A 27,077-nucleotide genomic window follows, 5' to 3' on the forward strand; every position below is an offset into this window, starting at 1 on the left:
CTTTAATTCTTGGCCTTTCAAGTTCGCGACATCTCGCGGGACGGCCGTAAAGCAGCGCGGGGAGGCAAGAGTGGGCGTGGCGGGCGGGAAAACGGACGGGCGGACGCGGCTGAGAAACAGCAGCCCGCGCAGCAGCAGCAGCAGGTTGTGTCGGCCGAGAGCGGGAGAGAGCGTGCGCAGGCGCGGTGGTGGTCTCTCCGCGCGCTTGGGCTCGGAGATGGGGCTGCTGGAGCTTTGCCGCGGGGCCTTCGGCGCCGCCGACCTGTACCAGGTGCTGGGCGTGAGGCGCGAGGCTTCGGCCGACGAGATCCGCCGAGGCTACCACAAGGTCTCGCTGCGGGTGCACCCGGACCGCGCCGACCCGGACAGCAAGGAGGCGGCCACCCGGCATTTCCAGGTGAGGGGAGGCGCCGGGAAACCTGCCTCGGACTCGCCGGCTGGAGGTTCTGCGAGTTGGTTAGCCGCGGGACCCGGGTTCAAATCCTGCTCTGACTTGCTTGGCACCAAACTCGACTTAAATCATAATACAATACAGTAATAATTTATTATTTATACCCCGCACATCTGGCTGGGTTTCCCCAGCCACTCTGGGCGGCTCCCAACAGAATATTAAAAACACCATCAAACATTAGAAACTTCCCTAAACTTCAGGTGCCTTCTCAAAGTCAGGTAGTGACTTAGGCCACTTGCACCCTCCCTCTCATTTTGCAAAATTGTGTGCCGCCCTGGGTTCCTAGGGTGGAAATGCGACCAAAGTGGGATCCGCCAAATAATAAGAATATATATATATATATATATATATATATATAATAATAATGATGGTGATGATGATTTTATTATTTGTACTGCACAGATCTGATTGGGTTGCTCCAGCCACTCTAGCATCTTCCAGTACAGTGGTACCTCGGGTTACATATGCTTCAGGTTACAGACTCTGCTAACCCAGAAATAGTACCTCAGGTTAAGAACTTTGCTTCAGGATGAGAACAGAAATTGCACAGCAGTGGGAGGCCCCATTAGCTGAAGTGGTACCTCAGGTTAAGAACAGTTTCAGGTTAAGAACAGACCTCCAGAACGAATTAAATACGTAACCAGAGATACCACTGTATATAATTTCATCCATAAATCTCAGGCCAGTTCACAGCTTAAGATAAAAAACAAAAAATGTGTTAAAAAAAAACCGAGAACAAAGCACATCTCTGTGAGGGTCCTCTTATTCTAGGCAGGCCTGCAATAGGAGCCCTGCCCTTCCTTAGCCCCAATAGTCCACCTGCCTGTCTCCTTGTTTACAACCAGTCCAGGGGCTGGGGCTGCCTGTCAACTTCCTCCTCAGCAGGGAGGAGAATGGGGCAAAACTAGAAAGAGTTGCCTCTGCCTGCCCCCACCTACTGTTGATGTCCCTGCCTTCCACCCTATCAGCCTCAAAGGGCATCTATTAACAGGTCATTTAATTTACAAGCGTATATATACATACTTAATAAGTCCCCCTCCCCAACTTGTGTGTCGTTATTGGGGGTGGGTCCCTGTTCTGCTTCCAGTCTTAGGGACCACTCCACCTTGGCGTTTATAGGGGGAGAGTAGAACCTGCCACATCGCGTTGCAGTGCTCCAGTTCAGGCCTGGTGGGAAATGCATGAGCCAAGAGAACCATTTCTCCCATGCCCTGCTCTGTGGCCTAGCACAAGATGGGTAAGAATTGGGCACACTGCTAATTCTGAACCTGAGTATTTTATAGCTATATAACAGGGGTGGGGTGGTTAATGGTTATGCATGGTAGAAAAGGAAAAGGTTTACCCAGTGGTATTATTCTAGAAAAAGAGGAGCTGGAACTCACCACAAATGCCTCCATTTTTCTAGCAATTGTGCAAATCCTGAGAGGTGCTGGAACATCCTCTGTTTGCCTTTTCTTTGAAAATCTGGATGTATGGCAACTCATGTCGGAAGGTTAGATTTTGGCAAATTCCCTTAAAAACACCTCAAAAACTTACTTATTTTCTTGAGATTTTGCAGAAGAAGCTCAACAACTTTTGTGTCCAGATTTTAACTTTTTGAAATATGGCAGGCTTACTTCAACCTAAATCCCACTTACTACAGTGGTACCTCTAGTTAAGTACTTAATTCGTTCCGGAGGTCCGTTCTTAACCTGAAACTGTTCTTAACCTGAAGCACCACTTTAGCTAATGGGGCCTCCTGCTCTCGCTGCGCCACCATCGCACGATTTCTATTCTCATCCTGAAGCAAAGTTCTTAACCTGAGGTACTATTTCTGGGTTAGTGGAGTCTGTAACCTGAAGCGTATGTAACATGAAGCATATGTAACCTGAGGTACCACTGTATAAGCTGTTAGGACTTGAGAAGTCCAGTTTCCTCTTGTGTCCTACCCGTTTTGGTTCTCTCCAATATTTGGTGTTATTTTGGGGTTTCATAATTATACACTTCTGTTTGCCTACAAAGTTCCTCGAGTATGTTGAAACCACTGCAATTTTGGGGTAGTTCCATTTTGTTTGTAAACTTATTGGCACACAACTACTTGGAAATTCCACTGTTAGAGGGAATGCTTGTAGGAGTGCAAATATCCAGAGATGTAGTGATCAGGTGGGATTGCTATGAGGAATTATAACAGATATAGACTAAGCCATCTGTGTCAGCAATGAAAGCATTGTGTTGACTGGGTTTAAACTATTGTGATATGATTTTTGATCAATCTACACCTCTGCATCTCTGGCCCTTTTGACCCTACTGCCCATTTCTCTCTTCTCACATCACGTGCACAGCGTACACAGCAGTTGCTTCGCCAGGCAGGCATCCTGGGCCATAAAGATTGTGGGCAAGTTTATTTGAAGTAGCTCTCTAATGTATATTAATCTTAGGGCCAGGAAACAAATCTCACATGAAGGTGATACTGATTGCTATCCTCCTGGCCATCCTCCTTATCATACGCATTGCTTGTTTATTACCTCCGGGGTTGCCAGATGCTCTTCTTTGTAGTTCTCAACTTATTTACCCCAGAAATATTTGTGTTTAATTAGTTTTAGTGGTGTAACTTTTTCCCCACGTGGGGTTTGATGAAATGCTCAGAGGAAATATGACTGGTTCTTACGAGCACTGTGTAAAAGATGCTTTTGCTAATAAAATGGCCTGGCGAGGGGTGTGGTGGACGCACTTTCTCCGAGAGCCTTGCTGGTCCTTCCTTTACTTTGCAAACGCAACAAATGCTAGCATAGTAACATAACCTGAATAAGAAAGAAGCCAATTGTGAGGCAAGTGGGATGGCCTGGGTTGTGTCTTACTAGAGTAGTGAGGTGGTTGGTCTTGTCTCCTCTTAGATCCTAGGCAAGGTGTATGCAGTACTGAGTGACCAGGAGCTGCGGGCTCTGTATGACCAGCAGGGGATTGTGGATGAGGAGTCAACTGTGCTGACTCAGGACCGCAACTGGGAAGAATACTGGAGGCTGCTGTTCAAAAAAGTAGGTAGTCTTCTTCAATGTGATGGTGGTCCTTATCTCACAACTGGAATGATAAAATCTGTAAAGAAAGTGCTATTTCTTTTGTCTGTAGGGCAAATGTAACTTGTGTGGGACCTTTGCCCTCATCCCCTTTATTTTATTTTCATCTGCAGGATGGGTTGTGATTTGTGATACCAGATTTTTCTCTGGCTGCAAAAATCAATTTTTGCAAACCTGAACCTTATGTGATTTTTTTTGTGTGATATCAAAATACGATGTTCTGTTTTCACAGCTCAAGAAGTTCAGTGCCCTTTCATTATTTCTTTGATCCCTGGAGAAATTTGCTTAATGCTGTTGTAGTAAATGGAGTGCAGCTAAAAAAAATAAATGGAGATGGCATCGCAAGGAATGATAGCTCTGAAATGCTTTAGTGCTGAAATACCATCCTTTCAAGTTTGTACACCGTGGGTTGTATCCAACAGTGAAATACTGAAGGGTGGACCTATTCAAATCAATACACTTGAGTTAGTCAAGCCCACTGATTTCCCTGGGTCTAAGTATGACTTATGGATCCTTAATCCCCCACCCCGTTTGCAGGCCAACTTTGACAGGTGGGCAGGACCCTTTGGGTGTCAATGACAAGTGGCTGACATCTGCCAAAGTTCAGAGGAGCTCATTGTAACCAGATGGATGGTTTGAAGATGTTCTTTCAGCGCCAGTCTGATGATTGGTGCTGGAAGCCTGCCTTCAAAGGGGCTTCCAGTACCCACTGGTCAGCAATTACAGGGAGCCCCCTTGAAGACCAATTGGAGAAAACAGATTGGATTCAAGCTATTTTCTCCAAATGAAGCATGTTTCCTCTGCAGATGAATACAACCTGTGTGTGTCCCAATCAGCTTCATCTTGCTTTGCCTGGCTTTGGATACACTTCCTTCCATTAAAAAGGCCCTGTACAGATGAACTCAAATTACAGAAAAGTAAAATTTTAAAGGAACAATGAATTTGGGATGGGAAAATGTGCGTGTGTAACTTGAGTGTGGGAAAAAGGATTGTTGGAATTCAACTCTCTTTGTTGTTGTTTTAAAATTAGATAACTGTAAAAGATATTGAAGACTTTGAGAAGAAGTACAAAGATTCTGCAGAAGAGCTGGTGGACATTAAAGCAGCATATGAGGATTTTAAAGGCGATATGGACAAAATTATGGAGTCTGTACTGTGTGTTGATTATACAGATGAACCGAGAATAAGAGAGATTATCCAACATGCCATTGATTCTGGAGAAATTCCATCTTACAAAGCCTTTACAAAAGAGTCTAAGCAAAAGATGAATTCAAGAAAAAGGAAGGTAGGTTTGCAAGAGGCAAAAGACTCTGTGACAAAATGTGTAAATCTTACCATCAACTACAGTTACGAATGTTTCACCATCCGTAAACATATTTCCTATTTCACGTAATGTACATTTTCAAATGTAACATCCTTTCAGGGGTTGAACCAGTGCTTGAGTTGCAGAGAGAACACAACCTGTTTTCTTCATCTACTGGTTTCTGGAAGGGGAACCCCCCCCCCATTCAACCCAGTTCTTTGAGAGGAGAGAAAGCCTGTATTTCTTTATCTTGATACACTGAGTGAACACACCAAATTCAGAACATCCTTATGGAACAGAATCCAATTGGTTTTTTATCTTTCCTTTATAGTTGCTAGGTATTAAATGAGTATCATCTAGGATTTTATGATATACTCCCATTTATTTACTATTTATGATGTGGCAATCCTTGAATGTAAAACACTAGAATCTACCTACAATGCAGCAAAACATTTGCTGTCCTTTCTTCTCTCTGGGACTCATAAGCAAGTTTTCCTAACATTGTTCAAGCCATTCTGCAAATTTGTTGAAAATGGCCAGGTAGAAATGCTTACAATATAATATTAACAAATAAATTGCTTGCTGCTGCAATAGGTTAAGAAAGAAATTTAGCATTCGCTTCAACAACTGTGTCAATGTTTCAGGCTCAACAAGAAGCTAAAGAGGCAGAAAAATCCAGAGAAGAACTGGGTCTTGGTGAAGGGGAAGATGACTTAAAAGCACTAATTCAAGTAAGAGTGGAGAAAGCTACAAATCATTCTAACAAGTTAGATAGCATTACCTTTTGTTAGGGTAGAGGCAGCCTTTAACTTTCAATGATTTAATCCTCCAGCATTGCAGAGCTAATTTTAATGTTCAGGATAGCGAAAAGCAGTGAGGTCCCCTTGGGATTCTTTTTTACAGAGACTAGTGTTAAATTTAATTTATTCCAAAATGATCAGGAGTTGCAGGTGAGCAATGAGACAGCCAGATTTACAGATGACACTAAATTGTTCATGATAGTGGTATCCAAAGGCGACAAAATTGCAAGTGAGATTTAGTGTGTATAATAAGTTGTAAAGTGATGCATGTTGGGACAAAATAATAACAACTGTAATTTCACATACATTCTGATGAGGTTTGAATAGGGCTGTGACTAAGGGCTTGAATATTTAAGGGAATTTGCACATGAAGGAGAGGCAATGTATGATCTTATTTCTTCATCATAGTTAACTGCCAGCCAACAGTTGTTCTTAGAGTTGCATTTTTAAATAGTTCATCTTGAACAATATTATTCATACTTCACAACAATCTGATCTCTTTCAAATATTCTGCAGATACACTATTTTAAAATAGTTATATACATTTTCTTATGTATACTACCTTATTAGTAACTTGATTAAATGCCAAATCTCTAGTCAAAACATGAGAAATACTTGTAAGCTCATTTAACCATCTTGTTTTTGTCATTTAACAGAGCAAAAATGAGAATCGAAAAAAGGAAATGGATGATTTTCTGGCTCAGATGGAAGCAAAGTATGGCACCAAATCCAAAAAAGGAGGAAAGAAAACAGCACCCAAGAAAGGAATGAAATGACTTTATTAATTTTCTGCTTTCATTTCATTTCTTCCGTTAATCTTGCTTTTAGACAGCCAAGGAAAGCAAGATGCTTTCATCAATTCATTGAAACTCACATTGGGTAGAAGACAGTCTGAAGAGGCAAGCTGCAGAACTAAAGCTGCTATTAAATGCTTCAAGATGCCACAGAGGAGTCAAGGTGGCGTTTCGGACTGCAGCAGTACAGCAAGATTGCTGTGAACAAAAAAGAAACTGGTAAAGTGAAAAAACGTCAATCTTAAAAAAAAAACTTCCCATCTGAATTAATGTAGAATGGTATTGTATGTTGCAGGAATATGTTTGGGCAAGTACTGTCAGTTTGATTTTATAAAGGCATTTATTAAACTTAATAAAGTATGTTTTTGAAAAGTGTGTGAAAAGTCAGAACTTGCCCATGATGGGCTCTAGCTAAAATGCATCAGTTGAAGAAGGAAGGTAGGAGGCAGACAGGGGGAAATGGTAAACTTAGGTGTTTGTTGGGCTCTGTAGTATGCTATCTAAAACCTTGCTTCACTGTTGCTGGTGTGTGTGGTCTGGGAGTCCATCCAACAGTAGAAGCAAATTAGCAAGCTGGTCCTGCCTTCTAGCTGTGCAGGAGGGGCAGCCTGAATGATGGAGAATATCTCCCAGACTTTAAAAAAACAAGAGGACAATATTGATGCAGTGAGTGAAAAAACAGTGTGTGCTCCGGGTATGAAATGTCTTGCCAACAGTGTGCCACTTATGCCTATAACTATGAACATACATACAAACTTTTCAGGGCCAGAAGCTATAGTGATAGAATTGGACTAATGCTGGGAAGATCCAAGTTAAAATCCCTCCTGTGCCATGAAACCTGCTTGGGTCAGTTACTCTTGACTGCACCATTCTCAAAGCCAAGATCTACCCATTGGGATTTAATAACAATTCAAATGCATTTTAGAAAATATTTTTTTATTTGTATATAAAAGTTATTCCATATTACAATTTAATAAGAATCTGTTCCCACCAGTTTTTTACAACTTTTACATGGTATCTAGAATATAATGCAAAGCTATCTTTAATTTACATAACTTCATACAATTGTCGTCTGGCACTTACTTTGTCTAGTAAGACCTAGAACTATTTTTTATTTTACATTAAAATTACAGCAGACATTAAATGCAACATTCAATGTAGGCAATGCTTTTTCTAAATATTTCCATCTTAACAAAGTGTTCTCTCCCCAGTGAGAGAACATTAAAACTGAACCTTCCTGCTGTACATTATGTGTGTTCCAAACATCTTGCTTCATTTTAAACAAGGGAAAGTAAGTACTGAAAGTATAGATGGTAGTACACAAAACCGTTGCACCCCCAAGTTTTAATCTTGGCCACCTTTCGGACATCATCACCTGCAGCTTTTTCTAAGTATGCAAACAACTGGCACTCAGAACATTTTATACATTTAAGACAAAATACTGGAAGTGTGCCCAAGCACACTTATTTAATTTTACTAAATATATTGCCATCAAGTGCCAATAACTGGCAAGTCAATTGGTGTTACAACATTATCACTCCTAGAGGAATCCAATTCTTTAGGCAGACATTCTTTGTAATAGATTGTATTAACAATAATACTAGAGGTTAGCAGATTTCCTGAACACATGCTTTCAGCACCCAACAGAATACCATAGCTGATTTACAGGAACAAAAATAAGAGAGAACCTTAAGTCTTTGGCATTTGTTTTAAGTCAATACAAAAATAAGACGTTTTGTAAAGAAAGTTTTAAGTCGTCTTCTGTAAACAGGTTTGATATTGCTACAGTTGAATACTGATTGTAAAAGCTTCTACAGTCATTCCCTCATCTTGGAAATAGATGGTTTATTGCCACAACATTATAGTCCCTGTCTGCTTCTCGATCCACCTCGGCTGTGAGTTCTCACAGAGCCATGTAACTGAAGACCTACTGAGCAAAAACCAGATAAAAGCTGTGAAAGCAATGGTACTAAAAGCAAACTTCATGCATGCAGTAAATGGGCTGTATCCAGCACTGCAGCTTTGCTAGTGCAGGGGACTTCATGTGCAGAACAGAACTTCCTCTTCTGTCACCTCCAGCTCCCCATGCACGCTCAAAATCAGTTCCAGAGGGTTGGGAGACCCTCCAGAGGAGATTTTGGGGGGCATGCTGGGGAAGGAGAGGAAACCTAAGTCCCACTGTACAAGTGGCACCCCGCTGGCACATCACTGGATACAACCCAAAATTATGCCCACAAGTGATCATGCCACAATAAACCTGTTGATGATTCGGAACACCACATGCTCTTGTGCTGTGATCCTCTCGTGCCAGTGCACATCATAATGCATATGGGGCCCTCAATGACACGTACGTTTCCTAACAAATTTTGACTGGGATGCATTCTAAGAGGTCCCAGGCATGTGAAAGGACTGTACCATTTGAGTTTGCTCTCAGGCCCACTTTATACAAAGGTATAGTTGCTTTTCAGGAGTTCTCATGTGACTTCCTTTACAACACTGATGAGAGGGACCAGTGACAGTAATTACATCCTTCAGCAGTACAAGAGAGCCTGGCACAGGAAATAGCCACATCATCAGTCCATCCCACGTAATCACAACATTGCCCAAAAGGCATCAAAGTCACCAGGAGAACAGCAACCCCCCTGCTCCTGCAATGGAAGTACTAGACCTCAATTGGAAAAGGAAATTAACAATGCTCTGCCCTAAATTTGGTTCACACTGCTGGATTAAAAGACAGAGCAAGACTTCTGTGTCTTTAAAACAGCAAGCACAGCTCTTTCACACGAGGTGTGATGGAAGAAGCTTCATCTTCCCATACAAGTATTTGAAAAGACATGGCAGCCCTATATCAATTTCAGTCTCAATTCAAAGCTACCGCTATCAAACTAAAAGGCACTGTCTATTAATATACATTTGGAATGTGGAATTCACATTTGTAGGGCTGAAGAAGTGTGAACTTGGAAGACTTCCGTGGCTGTCATGTATGAGGGCGTGTGCCATGGGTACTCGGTTAGACTGAAAGAATAAACATAGCTGGAACCCTGGTTTGTATACTCGACAGCAGAAACGACAGGAATATAAACCTAAATGCACTATTCCAGGTTCAAAATTACACGTTTGACAAAATGGCCAACAACTTCAAAGAGAATGCTAAGTATTTTATGATTTGCAACCAAATCAAGGGCATCGGTTGCCTCTTACTTCTTACCCAGCGGAGGTTGGTCTTCTTTGTCCTCCTCGTCCTCATTCAGAAAATTACCAAGAGCCTGGTGGTGGAAGGAATTAATATAGGAAGAGCTGGATATCCCTAGACTGACTCCCATCACTCCAACATTTATAGCATCTGTAACGTAATACGAGATTTCAATCTTAAACTGTGGCATATTATTAATACAGTTAGCGTACCAAAGCCATTTTAAGCAATACACGCTCCACTTTGCACATACCTGTGCCAGCAGATCCTTTACTATTTCGTGGTTGATTAGCATAATCAATAACAGTGCAAGAGCGACGATACTGTGAGTCTGGCTAATAGTGCAAAAAAAAAAAAAAACAGTTAAAGAATCAGAGTTGGAAGGGAGCCTGAGGATCAATTAGCCCAACCCCCTACAATGCAGGAATCCTGCCCCCAGCCGGTCCAGGGTGGACTTCAACCACCACCAACCAGACGCACTGACCCATTGCGCCACTAGAGGTACCATGTTTTGGATCAGGCTATTGCAAAATCAAAGTCCTCAAAGCACACAATCCTTCCCCATGTCTGGTTCTCCTGTAGCTCTGCTTCTTCCCTACCCCAAAGCCGAGCAGCACTCCAGGGCATTATGGGGAACAGGCTGTACTCTTTCCACATCCCCATCTACTCTTCCTTCTCTGCACTATAAAGTTTCTCGAGATCTCAAGTAACTTAAGCGTGGAGAGAGAGGGTGTAATGTCCTGGTATGTTGCTGCTTCCACATACTGAGAGGCAGAGAGTAATCATTGTGTAAAGCTACTATTATGAATCTGAAAGCCACTCTGAAGGCTCTCATATCTATTCTCGGGGAAGTCAGACACAGACACACACACACACACATACATTTGTTTCTCTTTTCCTTCTGCCCCATAGTTCTGAAACTAAGCCAAGGTACAGGGAACTGAAGCAATCCCATTTTCTACCTCTGTCGACCTACCCATGTTTCCATTCCTTGCTTCCTCTTGTTTCCCTCTGCCTATTTTACATGGGAAGCCCTTGTTGTAGGTCTTTGTCACGTTACATGTACGCCGATGGTGTTATATAAATTAATTAATATTTGTGTGGGAGCCACACAACCTGGGACAATTAGAAGGGACCTGTGCAGATCCTCATTCATTTGCTTTAAATATACCATTGAGTGCTGAAGGATTTTGTACCCACGCTTAAAATAACAGGGAAACCTGCAAGCATAGGCTCATGGATTTTGATACTGGCCACAGATAATGGCAAAATGAATATATACCGTATTTTTCGCCCCATAAGACGCACCGGCCCATAGGACGCACCTAGGTTTTTTTTGGGGGGGGGGAAATAAAGGGGGGAAAAATTATTCCCCCCCCCCAGGTGCGCTGCGCTAATCCCGAAGCTTGGGGCGTGCGGAGCTCAGCACGCCCCAAGCTTCTGGGTGCCGGCAAGGTCTCCGCTAGCCGTGGGAGAGCCGCGCGGCTCTCCCAGGGCTAGCGGAGCGCTGCACTAATCCCGAAGCTTGGGGCGTGCGGAGCTCAGCGCGCCCCAAGCTTCTGGGTGCAGGCAAGCTCTCCGCTAGCCCTGGGAGAGCTGGGTCTCCCACAGCTAGCGGATAGCTTCCTGAAGCCTGGAGAGCGAGAGGGGTCGGTGCGTACCGACCCCCCTCGCTCTCCAGGCTTCAGCGAAAGCCTGCATTCGCCCCATAAGACGCACACACATTTCCCCTTCATTTTTGGAGGGGAAAAAGTGCGTCTTATAGGGCGAAAAATACGGTATGCTCTTTCCATGTTTGAATGTAATTTGAACACACCTTACCCAAAATGCATGTGATGTGTTGGGCCTGGAGAAACTATCAGGTAATAAAAATCTTTCATGCACTGGTTGATGGTTAATTTCATCTGCTATTGCACTGCGAGCCCGGCTAGCATTCCCCCGAGATTTCTGCATGGTGAAGAGAAAAAAGCCATGGGTTTTAGATACAAATTTACACTAAAAGAATGCAAAAGCTGGCAAATACTGGTATCACACCCTCTGCATTAAGGAAGTAACAGACAGTGGTGCAGTTGATTAATCTGATGAATAACAGAGAGAGATTAACCTTTTCACTCTCCTGGTAAACACACTGCATGAAGCATTCTGCTTCAAGGTTGATAGTCTCAAGAAGTAAAAACAGATCACTCACAACCCAGAAATTAGATATAGTAACTACTTAAGAATTAATATTTGCTTTGAGGGTGGGTGTGGGTTTTAGTTTTAAAATGCACAACAATTATTTTTATAATATTCTCTTGTAAATCATAAACATTCATTCAAACAAAACAAAACAAAAACCGATTCTTACTATCTTACAGCAAGGACCACAAGGCGAGGCTTGAAGAATCCCCTATCATTATAAGACCAGAATTGTTTCAACAGAAGAGGTGGGCTTACCATTTGCTTTTGAGATCCCAAATGATCTGCTATATCTACAGTACTAATTGGAGGAAGGAGGTTATTTCTGCTCAGTGGCATTGGGGAAGGTGATGACAGTTGCTCATTTGCAGTGGACCTGGAAAAGACCAATGACAATTACTAAAAACGACATTTGCACTGGAAATTACGAGACTGATGTGAATTCAAGGTAAATAACAAAAAGAAGTGTCCATGCAAGTTGATGAAAAATACTGGGTTTCAGTGTGAGGAGTCGATGAGATTGTGGCTTAAATGGTGAGCTCCATGTGGGAGAAACTCCAGCAGAGATGAGAAATGGAGGAATCGGCATGCATTTTGTAGACATTTCTCTCCAATACTGAACCAACACCAGTGAGGAATACAAAATGATTGCAGCTATTTCAAGCTTCAACACTTTTCCTAGTTTAAGGCTAAAGGAGGAAAATAACTGTCTTCCACAGGTAACCTGGCACCCTTCAAAGCTGATTTATTTAAATTATTTCACTGCAATTAACAGCAACACAACTTGAGGACTGCTTTCAGTCTATGAAATGCCTTCCTTATTGAGTCCTTTCAAAACACTGCTTCTCTTTTACCTTTAAAAATCAATGGCCAACGTGACCTAACTGACGGATTTGCCTCAAGCTTAACATGTATCTGCAATGATAGCTTAATAAGTCTTATCAAAGGCCTAGACTTCAGGAATGGATTGAGGCAAAATACTCGCTTGCCATCCATTATTCGATCACGAGAGAAGAGAGTGATATGTGTGAGCTGAAATACAAGAAACATACCAATGGAACAAGGCAAGCTGTTACTAGCATCTGAAGCAGATATCACCACACAGTGAAGCTAAGTGTCTGACATAATATGCATCTTGATATATGACTGAAATGGATGAGACAAGTTGTGTTAAACTCAACTCAAGTAAGACAGATGCTTGAGGGCAAAGGGAAGCTTTTTGCAGATTCTGCATCAACCTCTTTAGTTGTCAGCACCTGTCCATTGATTGTGTAGGTGGTGCACACTTTGGGACCAATCCATCTTGTGTCCAAGTTTCAACTGTGGTCACATTTATTTCTTCTAGGTCTATACCTTGGTTACCTTGAGGGATGAATACTGCAGGGCTCTCTACCTGGGGCTGTAGAATGGAAAATACAGAGTAGCTGCAACTGGTCCAAGCTCAAGTAGCCAATCTCTTTCAGCACCACTATACTGCCTCTCAATTTTATACTGGACTCAAAGGAAATCCTTGTTCTGCCTATACCTTGGCCCTCTCACTGCTCAGCAAGCACCCCTCCGTGGCAGAGCTTCTGTAATATTTGATCATTATATTTATGAGCCACTCTGTAACAATGTTCTTTGAGCAATGAACAAATAAAACAGCTTCACAAAATCAGAGAACACGATGAAACAAAGACTAAAAGCCAACAGCCAAGGGAGCATGATGCAACTCTAAACTTATCTGCTACCATAAAAGGGGGCGAGGGGAAATATCCCGAAGAGACAAAACTCTAAACTTCCAAGGAAACAACAAGAACAGAAGGACTGCGGAGAGAGAATCAAATATGTGTTTACAAAGAACTGAAACTACTGCACAGATTCTGTTCTTAATGGTATAATCGTGCTAGTCCTCATTCAGCATTAATGGCATAGTGTGGCCATCCACATGCAATGCATGCAGGATAAACTCGCTCTGGAGGTGGAAGTGCTGTTCCTGGGCTCCTTTGGGAGGAAGGGTAGGATATATAAATTTAATAAATAAAGGTCCCTCTGCGGCTTTTGAAAAAATGTAACATGCCCCAGAGGAACAGAGCCTCCACAAACCTTTGTGTTTTTAAAGAAGAATACATTTTAAAGGCTTATGTAAAGTAGAGGATCTGCTCAATAGAGTTACCCTTCTTGTCCTTATTTTAAAGGGTTTCATAAACAGTCCTGCTCTTGAGCAGTACAATGGTGAAATGCTTTACCTTGAAAATAGCAGATCATAAAATAGCACAGATGTGAAGAACTGGATGGGAAGGGGAATTGTGTTGCCCAGCACTAAAGATATAATGGGCACTATCTTTCAGATGGCTATAATAAGCAGCCACATTTTATGTAGTACAGTGGTACCTTGGTTCCCGAACGGCTTAGTTGTCGAATAAATCGGCTCCTGAACTCCGCAAACCCAGAAGTAAATGTTCTTGTTTTTGAATTTTTGCAGAAGCTGAATATCCAACAGGAGGCTTCCAACTGAGTGCAGGAAGCTCCGGCAGACAATCGGAAGCCGCGCCTTGGTTTTTGAATGATGTCAGGAGTCGAACGGACTCCAGGAACGGATTAAGTTCAAGAACCAAGGTACCACTGTACTCTATTGCTGGAGAAAGTCTGCATTTTCCTTGCAACAGTCTATCGTGACTTGGGTGATAGGGAAATGGTGATTCCCTGCAAAAGAGGTATAAGCTGGAGAAGCAGATGTTTTGATTCTCTACATCATCAAATAATAAAAAGGTAAAGGTAAAGGACCCCTGACAGTTAAGACCAGTCGCGAATGACTCTGGGGTTGCGGCGCTCATCTCGCTTTACTGGCCGAGGGAGCCAACGTTTTTCTGCATTTAGTTTTTCCAGGTCATGTGGCCAGCATGACTAAGCTGCTTCTGGTGAAACCAAAGCAGCGCACGGAAACGCCCTTTACATTCCCGCCGGAGCGGTACCTATTTATCTACTTGCACTTTCAAACTGCTAGGTTGGCAGGAGCTGGGACCGAACAACGGGAGCTCACCCCGTTGTGGGGATTCGAACCGCCGACCTTCCGACTGGCAAGCCCAAGGCTCAGTGGTTTTTTACACCACAGCGCCATCCGCATCCCAACATCAAATAATAACTGCATAAATAAAGTGATAACCAGGAAAGGCTTCAGCTCATACATGAAATCTTACAAAAGAACAGCTTAGAACATGGCCACAATTTTCACAGGCAGTGTCTAGTGCCTCCTTTTGCAAAACAGAACAGATTAGATAACAAATATTACTTATCCGACTGCCTGTCTCACCCACCCCACCCTCGACTTCCATAAGATCTGATCCTGTCATGCTGAACATTTCAAAAGGCAGAGATTAAGCCAGAAGTAAGTATCAACCTACAGCCGTGTTCCCCTGATGACATCCTCCATGGGTCTCGGTGTCCCTGAGCGAGAATGGCTCGTGTTGATGGGGTGCAGAGTACGTGGCGGAGGGTTGCGCCTTCTAGCAGACTGTGCAGAATAGGACAGAGAAGATGTACTGAGCTCAAGTGGGCGATTTGGCCGAGCTCTGGTTGACAGGATAGAAGTGGAGCCTGGCCTCATAAGCAATCTGTCATCCAAGTCTCTGGCACCAAGTGGGGGAAAGCACAGGAGCAAAATGAAATATTCATAAACTGATTTCGCACCATCCGCATCCATTAACGAGGCACAATACCACTACAAAGGCAGCTACCGCACAGCTATTCTGCTCTATAAAGCCCATGTGTATCCCGGTAAGATGGTCTGAAGGCACCTGAGGTCAAAGCTAAGCAGGTTCAGTTCATGCCTGGGTGTGTGAAGCACAAGTCCACCACCTTTGGCTCCATGACAGAAGAAAGGCACAGTATAAAATGAGTTTTTAAAAATGTGGAAGGACAACAGATTCCATCCTAGCATTACAACCCTTTGCATTTGCATTTCAGTGAAAAGGGGATGCTAGTCAACACCTATTGTGGAGCAGGAGCCACTAGACTGAGCAAATCCACTAGCATATTAAGTATGAATTTCACATCTTCTGCAGGTTGAGAGGTGTAATTGATTTCTATGTGGGGGTTTTGATAGTAACCTGAGCTCGCTTGATCTTTAGCCTAGCTCAGTTTTAGACAAGCCAAAATGGACTAGAGTAGAAGCATTCAATGGTTCCTCCACAGCTGTGGATGCATAGAGCAGGAGGAAGGTGTTTAAAAGTCAATATAAACTTAGCAAAACTTGAATCCCAACACAACTGCTTCCTTATATCTCTAACTCGCAGTGCAGCTTTCATACAGAACAAACAAAAGATGGCTACTCTTACAATATTTTATCCATCAGAGGCAAGTTCCTTTGCTGTAAGGGGATCCCATGAATAACCATCAAACCATTCAAATTACGTTGTGGACCACCGCTCGTTCCTTGTGAGTGATTTGCCTGCAGGTTACAAGAAATTAAATTTGCCCTCAGCATTAAATGAAAGATACGCATTTGTTAATTTCCAATCTCGGCTCTTACTGAAAAAAGGATTGGAAAAGAGTAAATGTCAATGGACTCAAGAAAAACAGTGCATACCCTCAATTTGTTCATAACTAACACGTAACAAGGCATGAATGGTCTTATAAGCAGTTCTTATATCTTTTTAAATTACGCACTGTTTATTATATAACATGGCTTCGTAACCAAGGTAATTAAATTATTTAAGCTTAGCATAAATTAATCTGGACAAAAAACTTTCAGCAGAGAAAAAATGTTTAGGTCACACGCATAAACAAACATATGACAACATGGTTAGATTTCTACTTTGTGTATATGCTACCTACTCAGTCCTCGTACATCTGCATGACTGCATGATAGATTGGTTTCAGTGGCCCTTGTTACCAGCTACATGTGTACGACTGCTGAAATTCTCATTGTTGACAAAGCATGCATTATCTTGAGGTAAATCTTAGGAAACAGGGAGAGGGGGCACTTGCTGTTCTCAACTGCTGAACTGGTCCCTGCTGCAATTATTGGTAGCCACATCCTGACCCAGTGGCAGAGAAATCAGACTTGAGCATCAGTAAGTCAGCCGGGCTTACAACTGTGTTTCACAACCACCTCTCTTATCATGTTAGGAGAAAGGGCATGGTCCCTCATTCTGCCCCCCTGCTTCTTTGTGGCAGGCCTCCCCCAACCTTGTAAGCATTTTCTCACCTAAAGTATATCTGGTTCCAGCAGCTTCTGTACTGAAAAGACACGGTGTCTGTCATAGCCCGCTGCAGCCTTCCCTCACTTATAACTTCCAGTGCAATATAATATCACTCTAGAGTTAGCTGACCTTTAGGAGTAGGTTTTTGAAAGGTCAAAAGAGGGACTAGGAAAAATCCTACTTAGTACTGGGGTGCCAAATCTATAATCCTAAAAAAATGTAAGCACAAATCTCGTTGACGTTTGTTACTGAATTTATTCAGGATCAGCCTAAACTTGCTTTGATGGAATATTATTAATGTATGACTAAACTAAATTGCTTAATACACTAGCGAATGAGGTTCTCCCTTCCCCAGACACTTCATCATATGTCCCATTGCCTCCTTAATAACAAAGGAATCCAAGAAACGGTGTGACCCAAAGCTGTCTAATTTGGAAGGAAGTTCTGCTGAAATTAATGTACAATACTTCTGTGGTAATGAATTTTGACTCAAAATAGTTCTGCATCATCTGGGAAAACGCAAAATCATCATCATCATCATCCACCCGCCATATGACACTGACAGGAGAAAGAAAAGAGCTATACCCCCTGCATCATACATACTTCCGGTGTTTTTCTCTTCTTTTTGCTTTTGCGGCCACATCGGTGTTTTGAGTACTATGCATACAATAAGGTATACATGAGGAAGACAGAGGATTATACAGGGAAGTGAAAGGGGGAAAATAAAAAAGGAAAGAAACCGAGTTAAAATGGATCAAACACTAGTTAAACCTTGGGTTCTTATCTTTATTATGGAGAGTATGCAGAGCAAGAACTAGTACACATTTTAAAAAACGAAGGTAATTAACAGAGATGCTTTATACATCCAAGCAGCAAAATAAGAGTGCTCTCTATTGCCCACTAAGCTGGGAAATGATTGAGTCGGTATCTCCCATACCAGTCCTCTAACTCTGTATACCTCTTATTTCATCAAAGCGCAAAGAAGGAAAATATTTTCAAAATAAGGTAGATAGAATTTTAAGAGTTGTGACAGTATGTGATAAAGTGAAAGTTTTGCAAGGACAGATATAGTCAAGCCATTGCAATGTCTAATTTTCTGGCAAGTTAACATGATAAATTTCCTTGCCTAGACACCATCTCAACCAACTTACCAGATTTGAAGGGATGGAGGGCATCTTAGTTTGAGGCATTCGAGGTAATAACAGTGGCAAAGGCTCAAACTGCATAAACGGGCTTCCTGAATCTGTCCGGTTTGTTTCAACAGTTATGACATTCTTCTCATCGTCTACCAGAAATAGGACAAACATAAATCACTATGCACTGTTCACTTTGGATTCTTATACAGCAAAATTTTAAGAAAGGTGGCTTTTATCTCCTTGAAAAGTACATAAATGGGCTTCATACTCTTGATTTTAATCAGAGACATTTAAAAGAGCTAGAATACATGGAGTTCCATGCATGTCAGTGGACCAAAATATCTGGTCATTAAAATCCACACAGGATAAGACTTCCCAATGCAATTTATAGCAAACTGCAAGAGTCTTAAACTATGACTCACTGGACTGAAACTGTTTCTAGGCATAAGGCATATTTCGGGGGGCGGGAATATAGCTTGCTAAGTATTTAACACTACATTTTGAAGTGGGCAGGGAAAACTTTGGAGAATTATATCCACTGCATTTTAGCCTTGAAACTTACCTGAGACTGATCCTTCCCAGTGTCTACAGATTAATTGCTCCATATGGCCCAAGACTTCACTCCAGACATCATCAAATACATAGGAAAGGACAGCATCTCTCATGCAGTAGGATGGCGAGATAGGAGGGAAACCTAATTTCCGTCTGTCAGGTGAAAGACCCATTTTCCAATCATGCAACTCTTCTTCCCTTTGAATGAAACAAGATAATGTTACAGTTCTGTTTTAATTTTATATAATCAAAGCCAGAAGCGACTTTGTGCCTACCTGACAAATTTAGAGCTGATGGGTGGAATTCAATGTTGAACTCTTCTAATTGTTCTGTCTGAGCAATCCCTGCAGCTTACCAGATGGAATGAGCCCCCTCCCTGGCCACTGCTCTGGGGGGGCTTTCCCAATGCCCCTAAGAGGTGGGGAGAGAAAACCCTTTTGTGAAAGTTCTTGCACAGGGCTTCTGCTGACAGAGATGGTTAGGTGACTCCTGCCCTTAAGAGTGGTAGTCAACAAAGTTTTACTCAGAGCAGACCCACTGAAATTAATGGTCTTAACTCAGTCATACTCATTCATTTCAATGGTTTAATTATAAACCAATAATTATTTTTGTACATATCCAAATGTATTAAGCTGCTTTAAATTAAATTATGCACAAGTTGCTTTAAGTTGCCTCATTTTGAAATATTCCACCTTATGTGTTTTCTGTAACTTCTGTAAGCTTTTGTATTACCATGTCATAATGCCATTAAGCTTTGTCCACTAATAAACCAAGTGATTTGTTTCCCTTATAATCCTGAGTCTGTGGCTTTCCCTGGTTAAGATATACTCCCCGCCGCAATGGGTTCCTGCTGAGCAATTCAAAACTTTAATAGAGGGATTCAATGACTAGCCAGGATTTGGCACAGTACTCAGTGGCTATGACTGGATCACAGAATTAACACTCCCTACCTCCATCCCAAGGACAAATGATCAAGACAGCTAGAAGGAAATACTACAGTAAAGATGAATAACTGTTCTAGAAGGCAGCATTCACTAAATGCTGATCATGTTCCCGGTCAGTCCAGTGGCTGAAAAACTCTCTGAACTTCTTTTTTTTTGGAACTTTGTGAATGATAAATAGCAAGGCAGTACATTTCCACTAGTTATGCTAGTAAAACGGCATTGGATCTACCATGTTAACAGACATTTTACTCAAATGAGACATAAATAAAATGTGCAGCTTGGGTTCAGGTCCTTTGGCTCACAAGTTTCCAGTGTGTCCTCTGCCATTCAGCAACTTGTCCACCTAGTACTATACGCATTGCATGATAATCAGAATTAAGAATTTTAAACTCAACAGCTATTTAGTGAGAAAATCACCAAATCTATAGCGTGGCACCGCCGACAAGGATTTACAGAACTATTATGAGCACTTCAGTGGAAGAACAACCAAAACAACAAAATCACTGTGTGATTTATTATTTTCTACTGTTAGGAACAAATTACATTTTAGCAATTAATTCCAAGTCACTAGCAGCAAATATCAGTGCAGACTAGGTTAAACAAATATTCAATACCTACACATCTCTGCGATCAAATGCTAAATATTCCTCCATTACACCTTCAGAGACAATCACTCCACCGTCTCCTTCTTCACTCTCCAATAAACACAATTCAGGTGGTTTTGAAATGTTGTCTTCTTTACACATAGGAGTAAGAGAAAGAGGAACCTTTTTGCCCAAAATACTAAATCTGAAAAAAATGGCAGTAAACAAGGAGGATTACTTTTATATCTCAATGGTACAGTTATGGTATTGGTGACATGGGCAGATTTTCCCGCTCACCCATGGAGGCTCTTAAGCTCTCCCAACAGCAATGGACAGATATCAAATCCCAACCATAAAATGAAATCTGGAAAAAATTATTCAGTTTTAATAATGATGATGATGGTGTTAGCCTTTTGAGTTGACTTATTTCATTTTAGACAACAAACCCAAAAAACAGACCTAATTATCCTAAATGCAATTATACCCTCTCTCTTCTTTTCAAGCACTAAGAGTAAAGAAATAATCTCAGAAACAGTTTTCTTAAATATTCCAAAAAGTAGTTGTGGAGAAATTAGCTTATGAGCCCTCTGACATTGTAGAAGCTAGTACAACCAGCAGTAGAATGCTAAGATTGTTTAGAGATTCATTTAATTCCTTTATTATACTTGGTATGTGATCACCTTCTGACATGGGAACAACTACCATCCTCTGGGCCATGGGGTCATGAAGAGTCGGACACGACTAAACGACTAAACAACAACAACCATCCTACCAATGCCGTACAAGCTATCCTTACTATAAAGTCCCCCCCCCCCCTTGAAATGACGACTCCTATATGATATCATAAATGGCTACTGAAGCTCACCTAAGTTTCAGAAACGGTTTGCCATATGGCATGGAGGGCAGATGTCTAAGGAAACAATAGTAAAGTCTCCATTTGCTCAATTCTTTGAATCCTAGCCAATAACACCAGTGTTTGCTAGGCATGTGGACAATATCTGAAATGCATTAATGTTGCTTGCAATATATTACTGATGCGATAGCTACTTTCAAAAATCATGGTTTGTTCTGAACGGCAAATATATTTCATAAACAAAATAGTTACAAAGAATGGCATGCTATTTTTTAAAAGTCATTTTATGCTTCATCTGAGAGCAGCTCACAGTGCAATCCCATGTATGTATATAAGTGAAAGGTATATAAGGTTAAGTGTATATAAGACTGCAGTCCTAAAGTGCAATCCCATGGTCCTGCAGGGGCGGGGCGAGGGGAAAGCATTCAAAGGGTGATAGGATTTAGCAGGTTTTTGTGTGGGGCATGAGTTCCACCTCCCCGAGGCCTCCTTGATGCAAAATGTGGGGTGGGAAGCTTTTAAAAAAAAAAAGCTCAAAAGGGGAAAGCTCAGCAGAGCTTTGTATTTGGCAGTTAATCCACCACAAACATTCCCCTCACCTTGCCCCAGTAGGTTTGCTCTGCCAATCATTCATTGATAATGGAACGCTTCTGCAGAATTCGAGATCATTGATACTTACTCACTCGGATCTTTCTCTAGTGATGGGGTCATATCTGATGAACCTAAGGTGCTGCAAGTTGAACTCGAGTACCAGCCGTAACCTTCGTCTGTGGGAATCACTACTTGTTTCCCTACAATCCTGATATTAAAGAGAGAATTATTTTTAAAATTACAAATGGCTTTGGAGAAACTGGCAAAGTAGGCTTAATCCACAAAATAAGACCCGAAGCATTCAGCAGGTATACAAAACCTACAACTCAAGGAAGGAATTTACTTGTGAGGGAAGGACAGTGTGAGCAACAACTACTCTGGAAGAGCAACATCAAGATAAAATTATCATCTCCTGAAACATTATGTTAGTAAGTTCCAACAAAAGCACTTCTTACAGTTGAGTCATTCAGCATCAAAGAAGAGATTTGGAAAGAAACAGCGGAATCAACCACTGTGTTGGTCCATAATGGACTCAGGAACAAGAGCAGAGAGGGCGGCACATTTAGAACAAAAACTGAGCCTCTACAGCAGTCGTGAAGAAGCTGAAAAGTACAGCTTTGTGCTGTTTTCTAGTACTGTGAAATATATCACTAACACATCATGAAAATACCTGAGATGGGGAAAGCTTGACATCCATTGTTGGCACTCCTCCTCTAGGCCTTCAACATACATGCTTGTTTTCTGTTCATACAAGAGCTCATCAATATATCTAAATATTTGTTGTACTTGCCGCGTGGCAGCTTTATCAAATTCCTGAACAGAAATTAGGGAAGAAATAAAAATGGGAAACAAAATTACATCTTTGGGGCATTATGTGGACTAGCTAACTTGTTTCACAATTTAGCAGGATACTCAGGACTTTCTTCATAAAGCAAATATAAAATTAACCTTGTAGCACACACTTCCATGAGAAGAGATGGGGGAATTTATAATTCATTTTTCACTATGCCTCCTCCAGGCACCACACCTGAAGGGTTAAGGGGTCCTCGGGGGATACTCAAGGCTTTAAATCCAGGTTAATGAGGAAAGCATATGCTCAGTGGCCAGAGAATACTGACTGTGTGCTAAGAGTGTTTTTTTGTTTTTGTTTTTAAAGGAAACCTAGGAGGGAGAAACAATGGAATATCTATCTATTTTTTTAAAATAAATACACAAACAAATATATTGGGAGGATATGACTGACAGGCTGACACAATACGTAGGAGCACAATTTGTTGCAGGGCCCTCTAGGAAAGAATAAATGAGTAACCTGAATGCAGAATTGCTAGTACAACTCAAAATGTAGCTCAAGGCCAAAAAGCAATGGAGCTGCACCAAGTACATTGTTATAGGATGGGAACCAAGTCTTCTAGAATCTTATCAGGAGGCCTTAAAATTGAATGTTCTTGTTCCAAGGACTATTTAAAGCAGTAATATATAAGACTTGAGTATGTCCTAAGCCATGAAGGTTTTAATGACTGATTTGCAGGCAACGTTATACATTTTAATCAGCAATACAATAACAAAACTAACAAAGATGAAGAGCAGAAAAGGGAGGGATTGGGAAGGATCAGATAAGAGAAGAAGTTCTTGAGCCCCAGGTACAATCCAGGTAATAAGATGATTTAAGTATTTGAAACAATGCATCAGACTGCAGTTCTAATTTTTAAAGGATCTTGTTTGTTAAATTATCCAAAACAGATAAAGAGGAACTACACTAATAATTTTTATCAGAAACTCTTCTAAAGTTATTGGACTCTGAAACCTGCAAATATTTTTAAGATAAAGACTGTTCTGTACCAACTTCCAACATTCACTGCAAAAAAATCATGTGCATGAGTGTAACTGAAATATGTCAAAGCTTGTACCGGCCTGCCCACTGACTCATAAGTGTATTTGTTAGGACCAGTGTGTGAAATTATGTGAAGGACAGAGATCTAAACTTATCAATAATATTTTTCAAAGGATTATTCTCATTTTAACTGAAGGATTATAATCTACTCACATCATAGCCCCAAGAAAAGACTGAGCTGTCTTCTGTAGAGGTGCCTGTGAAGCTCTGACTAGCTGACCATGAGTTTCCATCGTCTACTGAAGTGACAGATTGGTAGTTTGAATCTTTTGTACTTTCAGACTCACTAAAATGTTCAGGGGGAGTGGAGAGAGAAGAGAGAAAGGGAATCTTAATATAAGAAAAGTCATATGAGTTAAGCTTTCCAAAGTGAATAGGAAGTATATGAGGAACAGTTTAGATTCTAGTGGGGAAGGTATCTTTCAAGTAATGTAATTCTGCGGATACACGTTAAAGGTACCATAAAATAGACACATATATGAAGTTCTGCTAACGATAAAATATGTTTTAGTCCAATTTATTACTATTGGACTGAAGAAGGAAGCTAAAGTTACATCACCAAATGAAGTTTAGTAACAATGAAATCAAATTATACTGTAACTAACAATATTATATAAACATCATGAAATAAAGATTGGTAACAATGAAATCACATTATATTATTTCTAACAATATTATTTAAACATCAATGTATGTGAACAATACTTAAGAACAGTTGTTGTTGTTTTTTGTTATCCTGGAGCCCCAAGTTGCAATTATACAACTAAAAATGAAACATGCATATCAACTAGAAAAGAAAGACTTGTTTTTAAAAGCAGCTATGATCTAGTGCAAGAAAATAGGTGCCTCTTCTTAAATGGGGTTTCCATGTATTACCATGTCGCCATTCTAGAGCACTGGAAAAAAGAATGACTTTATTTATTTTCAATAAAGTTTGTAATTAAAAAAAGGAGAGAGAAAGACTATTGCCTTTGGTATCTGATGATACCATGATGCAAATTAAAGCAATAGGTTACGCCTTTCCAAAAGGGCATTGCTGGCTTCATAGGATTAACATTTGACCATGGCCAAACAACAGACAGTCACTATTTAACTGGATGTTTAACAAGTGTCCCAGACCTACTAAAAGTGGAGGGGGAAAGAGAATGAAAAATGAATGAAAAATGAAAGCAGTCAACAGAAATGTATTTTCCAACCTCTTCTCACAAACCTCCCCCCACAAATATTTACACTATCTGAATACCTTGAAATGTCTTCCTGACTTTCAGTAGATGGATAACTGTCATCCAGTGAGTCTGGCAGGGGATGATGTTCTAAGGAACTTTTTGTAAGTCCTCGGCTAAAAAAAGGGTGAGGGAAGAAAAGTAAAAATGTGATTCAAGTAAAGGTAAAGGGACCCCTGACCATTAGGTCCAGACATGACTGACTCTGACGCTGCGGAGCTCATCTCACTTTATTGGCCGAGAGAGCCGGCGTACAGCTTCCGGGTCATGTGGCCAGCATGACTAAGCCGCTTCTACCTTCAGTGGAAATAAATTACTGCCTCTAACAGTGACTTTAATGTCTTCTTAACAACAAGGCATTAAAAATTGTTGGGAACTGTTTCTTATTAACATAAATATGTTAAGTTTTTAAAATATACATTCAAGTCTGTCACACCAGAAGAACGCAAAAGGTTTTCGTATGACATTGATTGGTTCTCTAGCACAAGTTACACTTCTGATTTGAGTGCCACACTTCCATTTTGAGCATTACGCTGACAATTTGAGTGTTACACTGAGGTCTAACTGTTTTTGCTATTTATTTTGCATTTTTGTTTTTGTGGCTTTGTTTTTGTGACTGTGTGGAACCCAGTTCAGCTACTGATTGATTAATTTTGTGACTGCAGTACATTGTTTATTGCTTCCATTTTATGGATCAGTGGTCTCGTTAGATAGTAAAATTCATGTTAAATTGCTGTTTTAGAGGTTGTTTTTAAAAGTCTGGAACAGATTAATCCATTTTGCATTACTTTCTATGGGAAAGCACGACTTGGTTTTGGAACGGACTTCCGGAAGAGATTTAGTTTGAGAACCAAGGTACCACTTTAAAGCTGAATTACTGTGTCGTGAAATGATGCCTGTCTCCAAAGCGGAAAGTTTGGGCAGCTCTGCCCTAGGTGGTAGCAGTGGCAAGATTTTATTGATGTCGCTGTTATCTCAGCCTTGGTTTTCAGGGAGGTGGTAAATCAGCTCCTGTGGGTTAGTATGGCAGATTGTTCCTCCAGCAATAAAAAACAACAACACTCTAAGCCAGGCATAGGCAAACTTGGCCCTCCAGATGTTTTGGGACTACAATTCCCATCATCCCTGACCACTCACTGGTCCTGTTAGCTAGGGATAATGGGAGTTGTAGTCCCGAAACATCTGGAGGGCCGAGTTTGCCTATGTGATAGGAATTTTATGGTCTTAGATATATGGCAATGTTCATAACCGCACATACATAGATCAACACAGGAAGACCAACCTGGAACCATTTTGATTCCTAAACTGACCAAATCCTTTCCCTGCAAGGTTAAACTGGAAAAGCCTCCCCATTGTCTCTTTCCTCACAAATCCTGTCTCAAGGATATGTCTGTTTGAATAAGGTGTGAGCCTGTGACCTGGCCCAGGAAATAAGTATTTTATCACTACAAAAGCATGGCCAGGCTACCAAGGAAATCCAATCAAGTAACCTGCCAGACAGGAGATAAACAAGGACAAGAGAAAAACAACATTTAAATTTCTGTGATGTAGGTGGGATGTATCTGAGGGGTGGTCTTAGGTTACACACCTTCTGTGATGAATGCATAATGTTTCTGAGGGTGGTCTTGATCTAGAGGATGGGAATTTCAAAAGTCTTTATAAGCCCTTGCACAGCATTTTTGTGGGTCCTCCTCTTTTCTTGCATGTAAGGGGAGCACCCTGTTGCAACAGATCAATAAAGATCAAGCTTACTAGCTGCTTTGCTTCTCAATATTCTCTGGCTGGCCTCTGTTATTCTCTCCTACCAATAGGGAACCTATGTAAGGACTCCATATGGGCTCTTGGATACCCCATAAGGGAAAAGGGCATATTTTTATTTACAACACCTATGCCTGCTCTAAGCCTAGAAAACAGGCTTCAGTGTGAAAGTTAGGCTGGGACCTTTCTCTCCAGCAAGGCGGCTTTCCACGTGGAGGGGCCTGTTTTGGTGGGCGGAAGGGCATCCCGTCAGGGTAGCCTGCTTTCCCCCGAGGCGCTCCGGAAAGATACAGCCCGGACCCGCCCCCTCCCGAGGCCTCCGTCTCCTCCGGGACGCCCCACCAGGCCGCGGCGGCAGGGTCGCCGTCGGGGAGTCGGAAGGGTCCCCCACCCTGACGGAGGGCGCCTCAGGGTCGCGACGCCAGCGAGGAAAGGCCACTCACATCCCCTGGGCGTCGGGGGCCACCGGCTTCCGTGTGTATCGCGAGATCATCCTCCCGCCTCAGCGCTGCATCTCGGTCCCTGTCGGCGCTGCCGGCTGGCCGGCTCGGCCCTCGGCCGCCATGGCGACGCCCCGCCCCGCCTGCCCT

At 41.7% G+C, this 27,077-nt stretch overlaps 2 protein-coding genes across 6 annotated transcripts; one reads left to right on the top strand and one right to left on the bottom strand.

The window, feature by feature from the left end:
- The first annotated feature begins 142 nt into the window (after nt 1–142).
- On the top strand, nt 143–6,773 carry DNAJC9 (DnaJ heat shock protein family (Hsp40) member C9). The gene is made up of 5 exons (XM_081189818.1): nt 143–397; nt 3,325–3,465; nt 4,535–4,789; nt 5,452–5,538; nt 6,264–6,773. The coding sequence occupies exons 1-5, from the start codon at nt 218–220 to the stop codon at nt 6,381–6,383; spliced, it is 783 nt and encodes a 260-aa protein (XP_081045944.1). The 5' UTR covers nt 143–217; the 3' UTR covers nt 6,384–6,773.
- On the bottom strand, nt 6,647–27,071 carry FAM149B1 (family with sequence similarity 149 member B1). Of its 5 annotated transcripts, none has more exons than XM_081189618.1 (16): nt 26,931–27,071; nt 24,750–24,845; nt 23,660–23,792; nt 22,286–22,428; nt 21,704–21,823; nt 20,206–20,376; nt 18,654–18,841; nt 18,107–18,240; nt 17,559–17,612; nt 16,089–16,201; nt 15,156–15,380; nt 12,031–12,148; nt 11,416–11,541; nt 9,848–9,929; nt 9,610–9,744; nt 6,647–8,328 (listed from the first exon to the last, which is right to left on the bottom strand). In XM_081189618.1, the coding sequence occupies exons 1-16, from the start codon at nt 26,978–26,980 to the stop codon at nt 8,261–8,263; spliced, it is 1,956 nt and encodes a 651-aa protein (XP_081045744.1). In that variant the 5' UTR covers nt 26,981–27,071; the 3' UTR covers nt 6,647–8,260. The 5 variants fall into 5 exon arrangements, with proteins under 5 accessions (XP_081045744.1, XP_081045743.1, XP_081045745.1 ...); XM_081189617.1 differs by having other exon boundaries at nt 6,647–8,331; XM_081189619.1 differs by lacking the exon at nt 17,559–17,612 and having other exon boundaries at nt 6,647–8,331.
- Between the last annotated feature and the right edge of the window lie 6 nt (nt 27,072–27,077).

The sequence above is a fragment of the Podarcis bocagei genome, assembly GCF_964188305.1.
Source record: "Podarcis bocagei genome assembly, chromosome: 4".
In the NCBI taxonomy this organism is placed as follows: domain Eukaryota; kingdom Metazoa; phylum Chordata; class Lepidosauria; order Squamata; family Lacertidae; genus Podarcis; species Podarcis bocagei.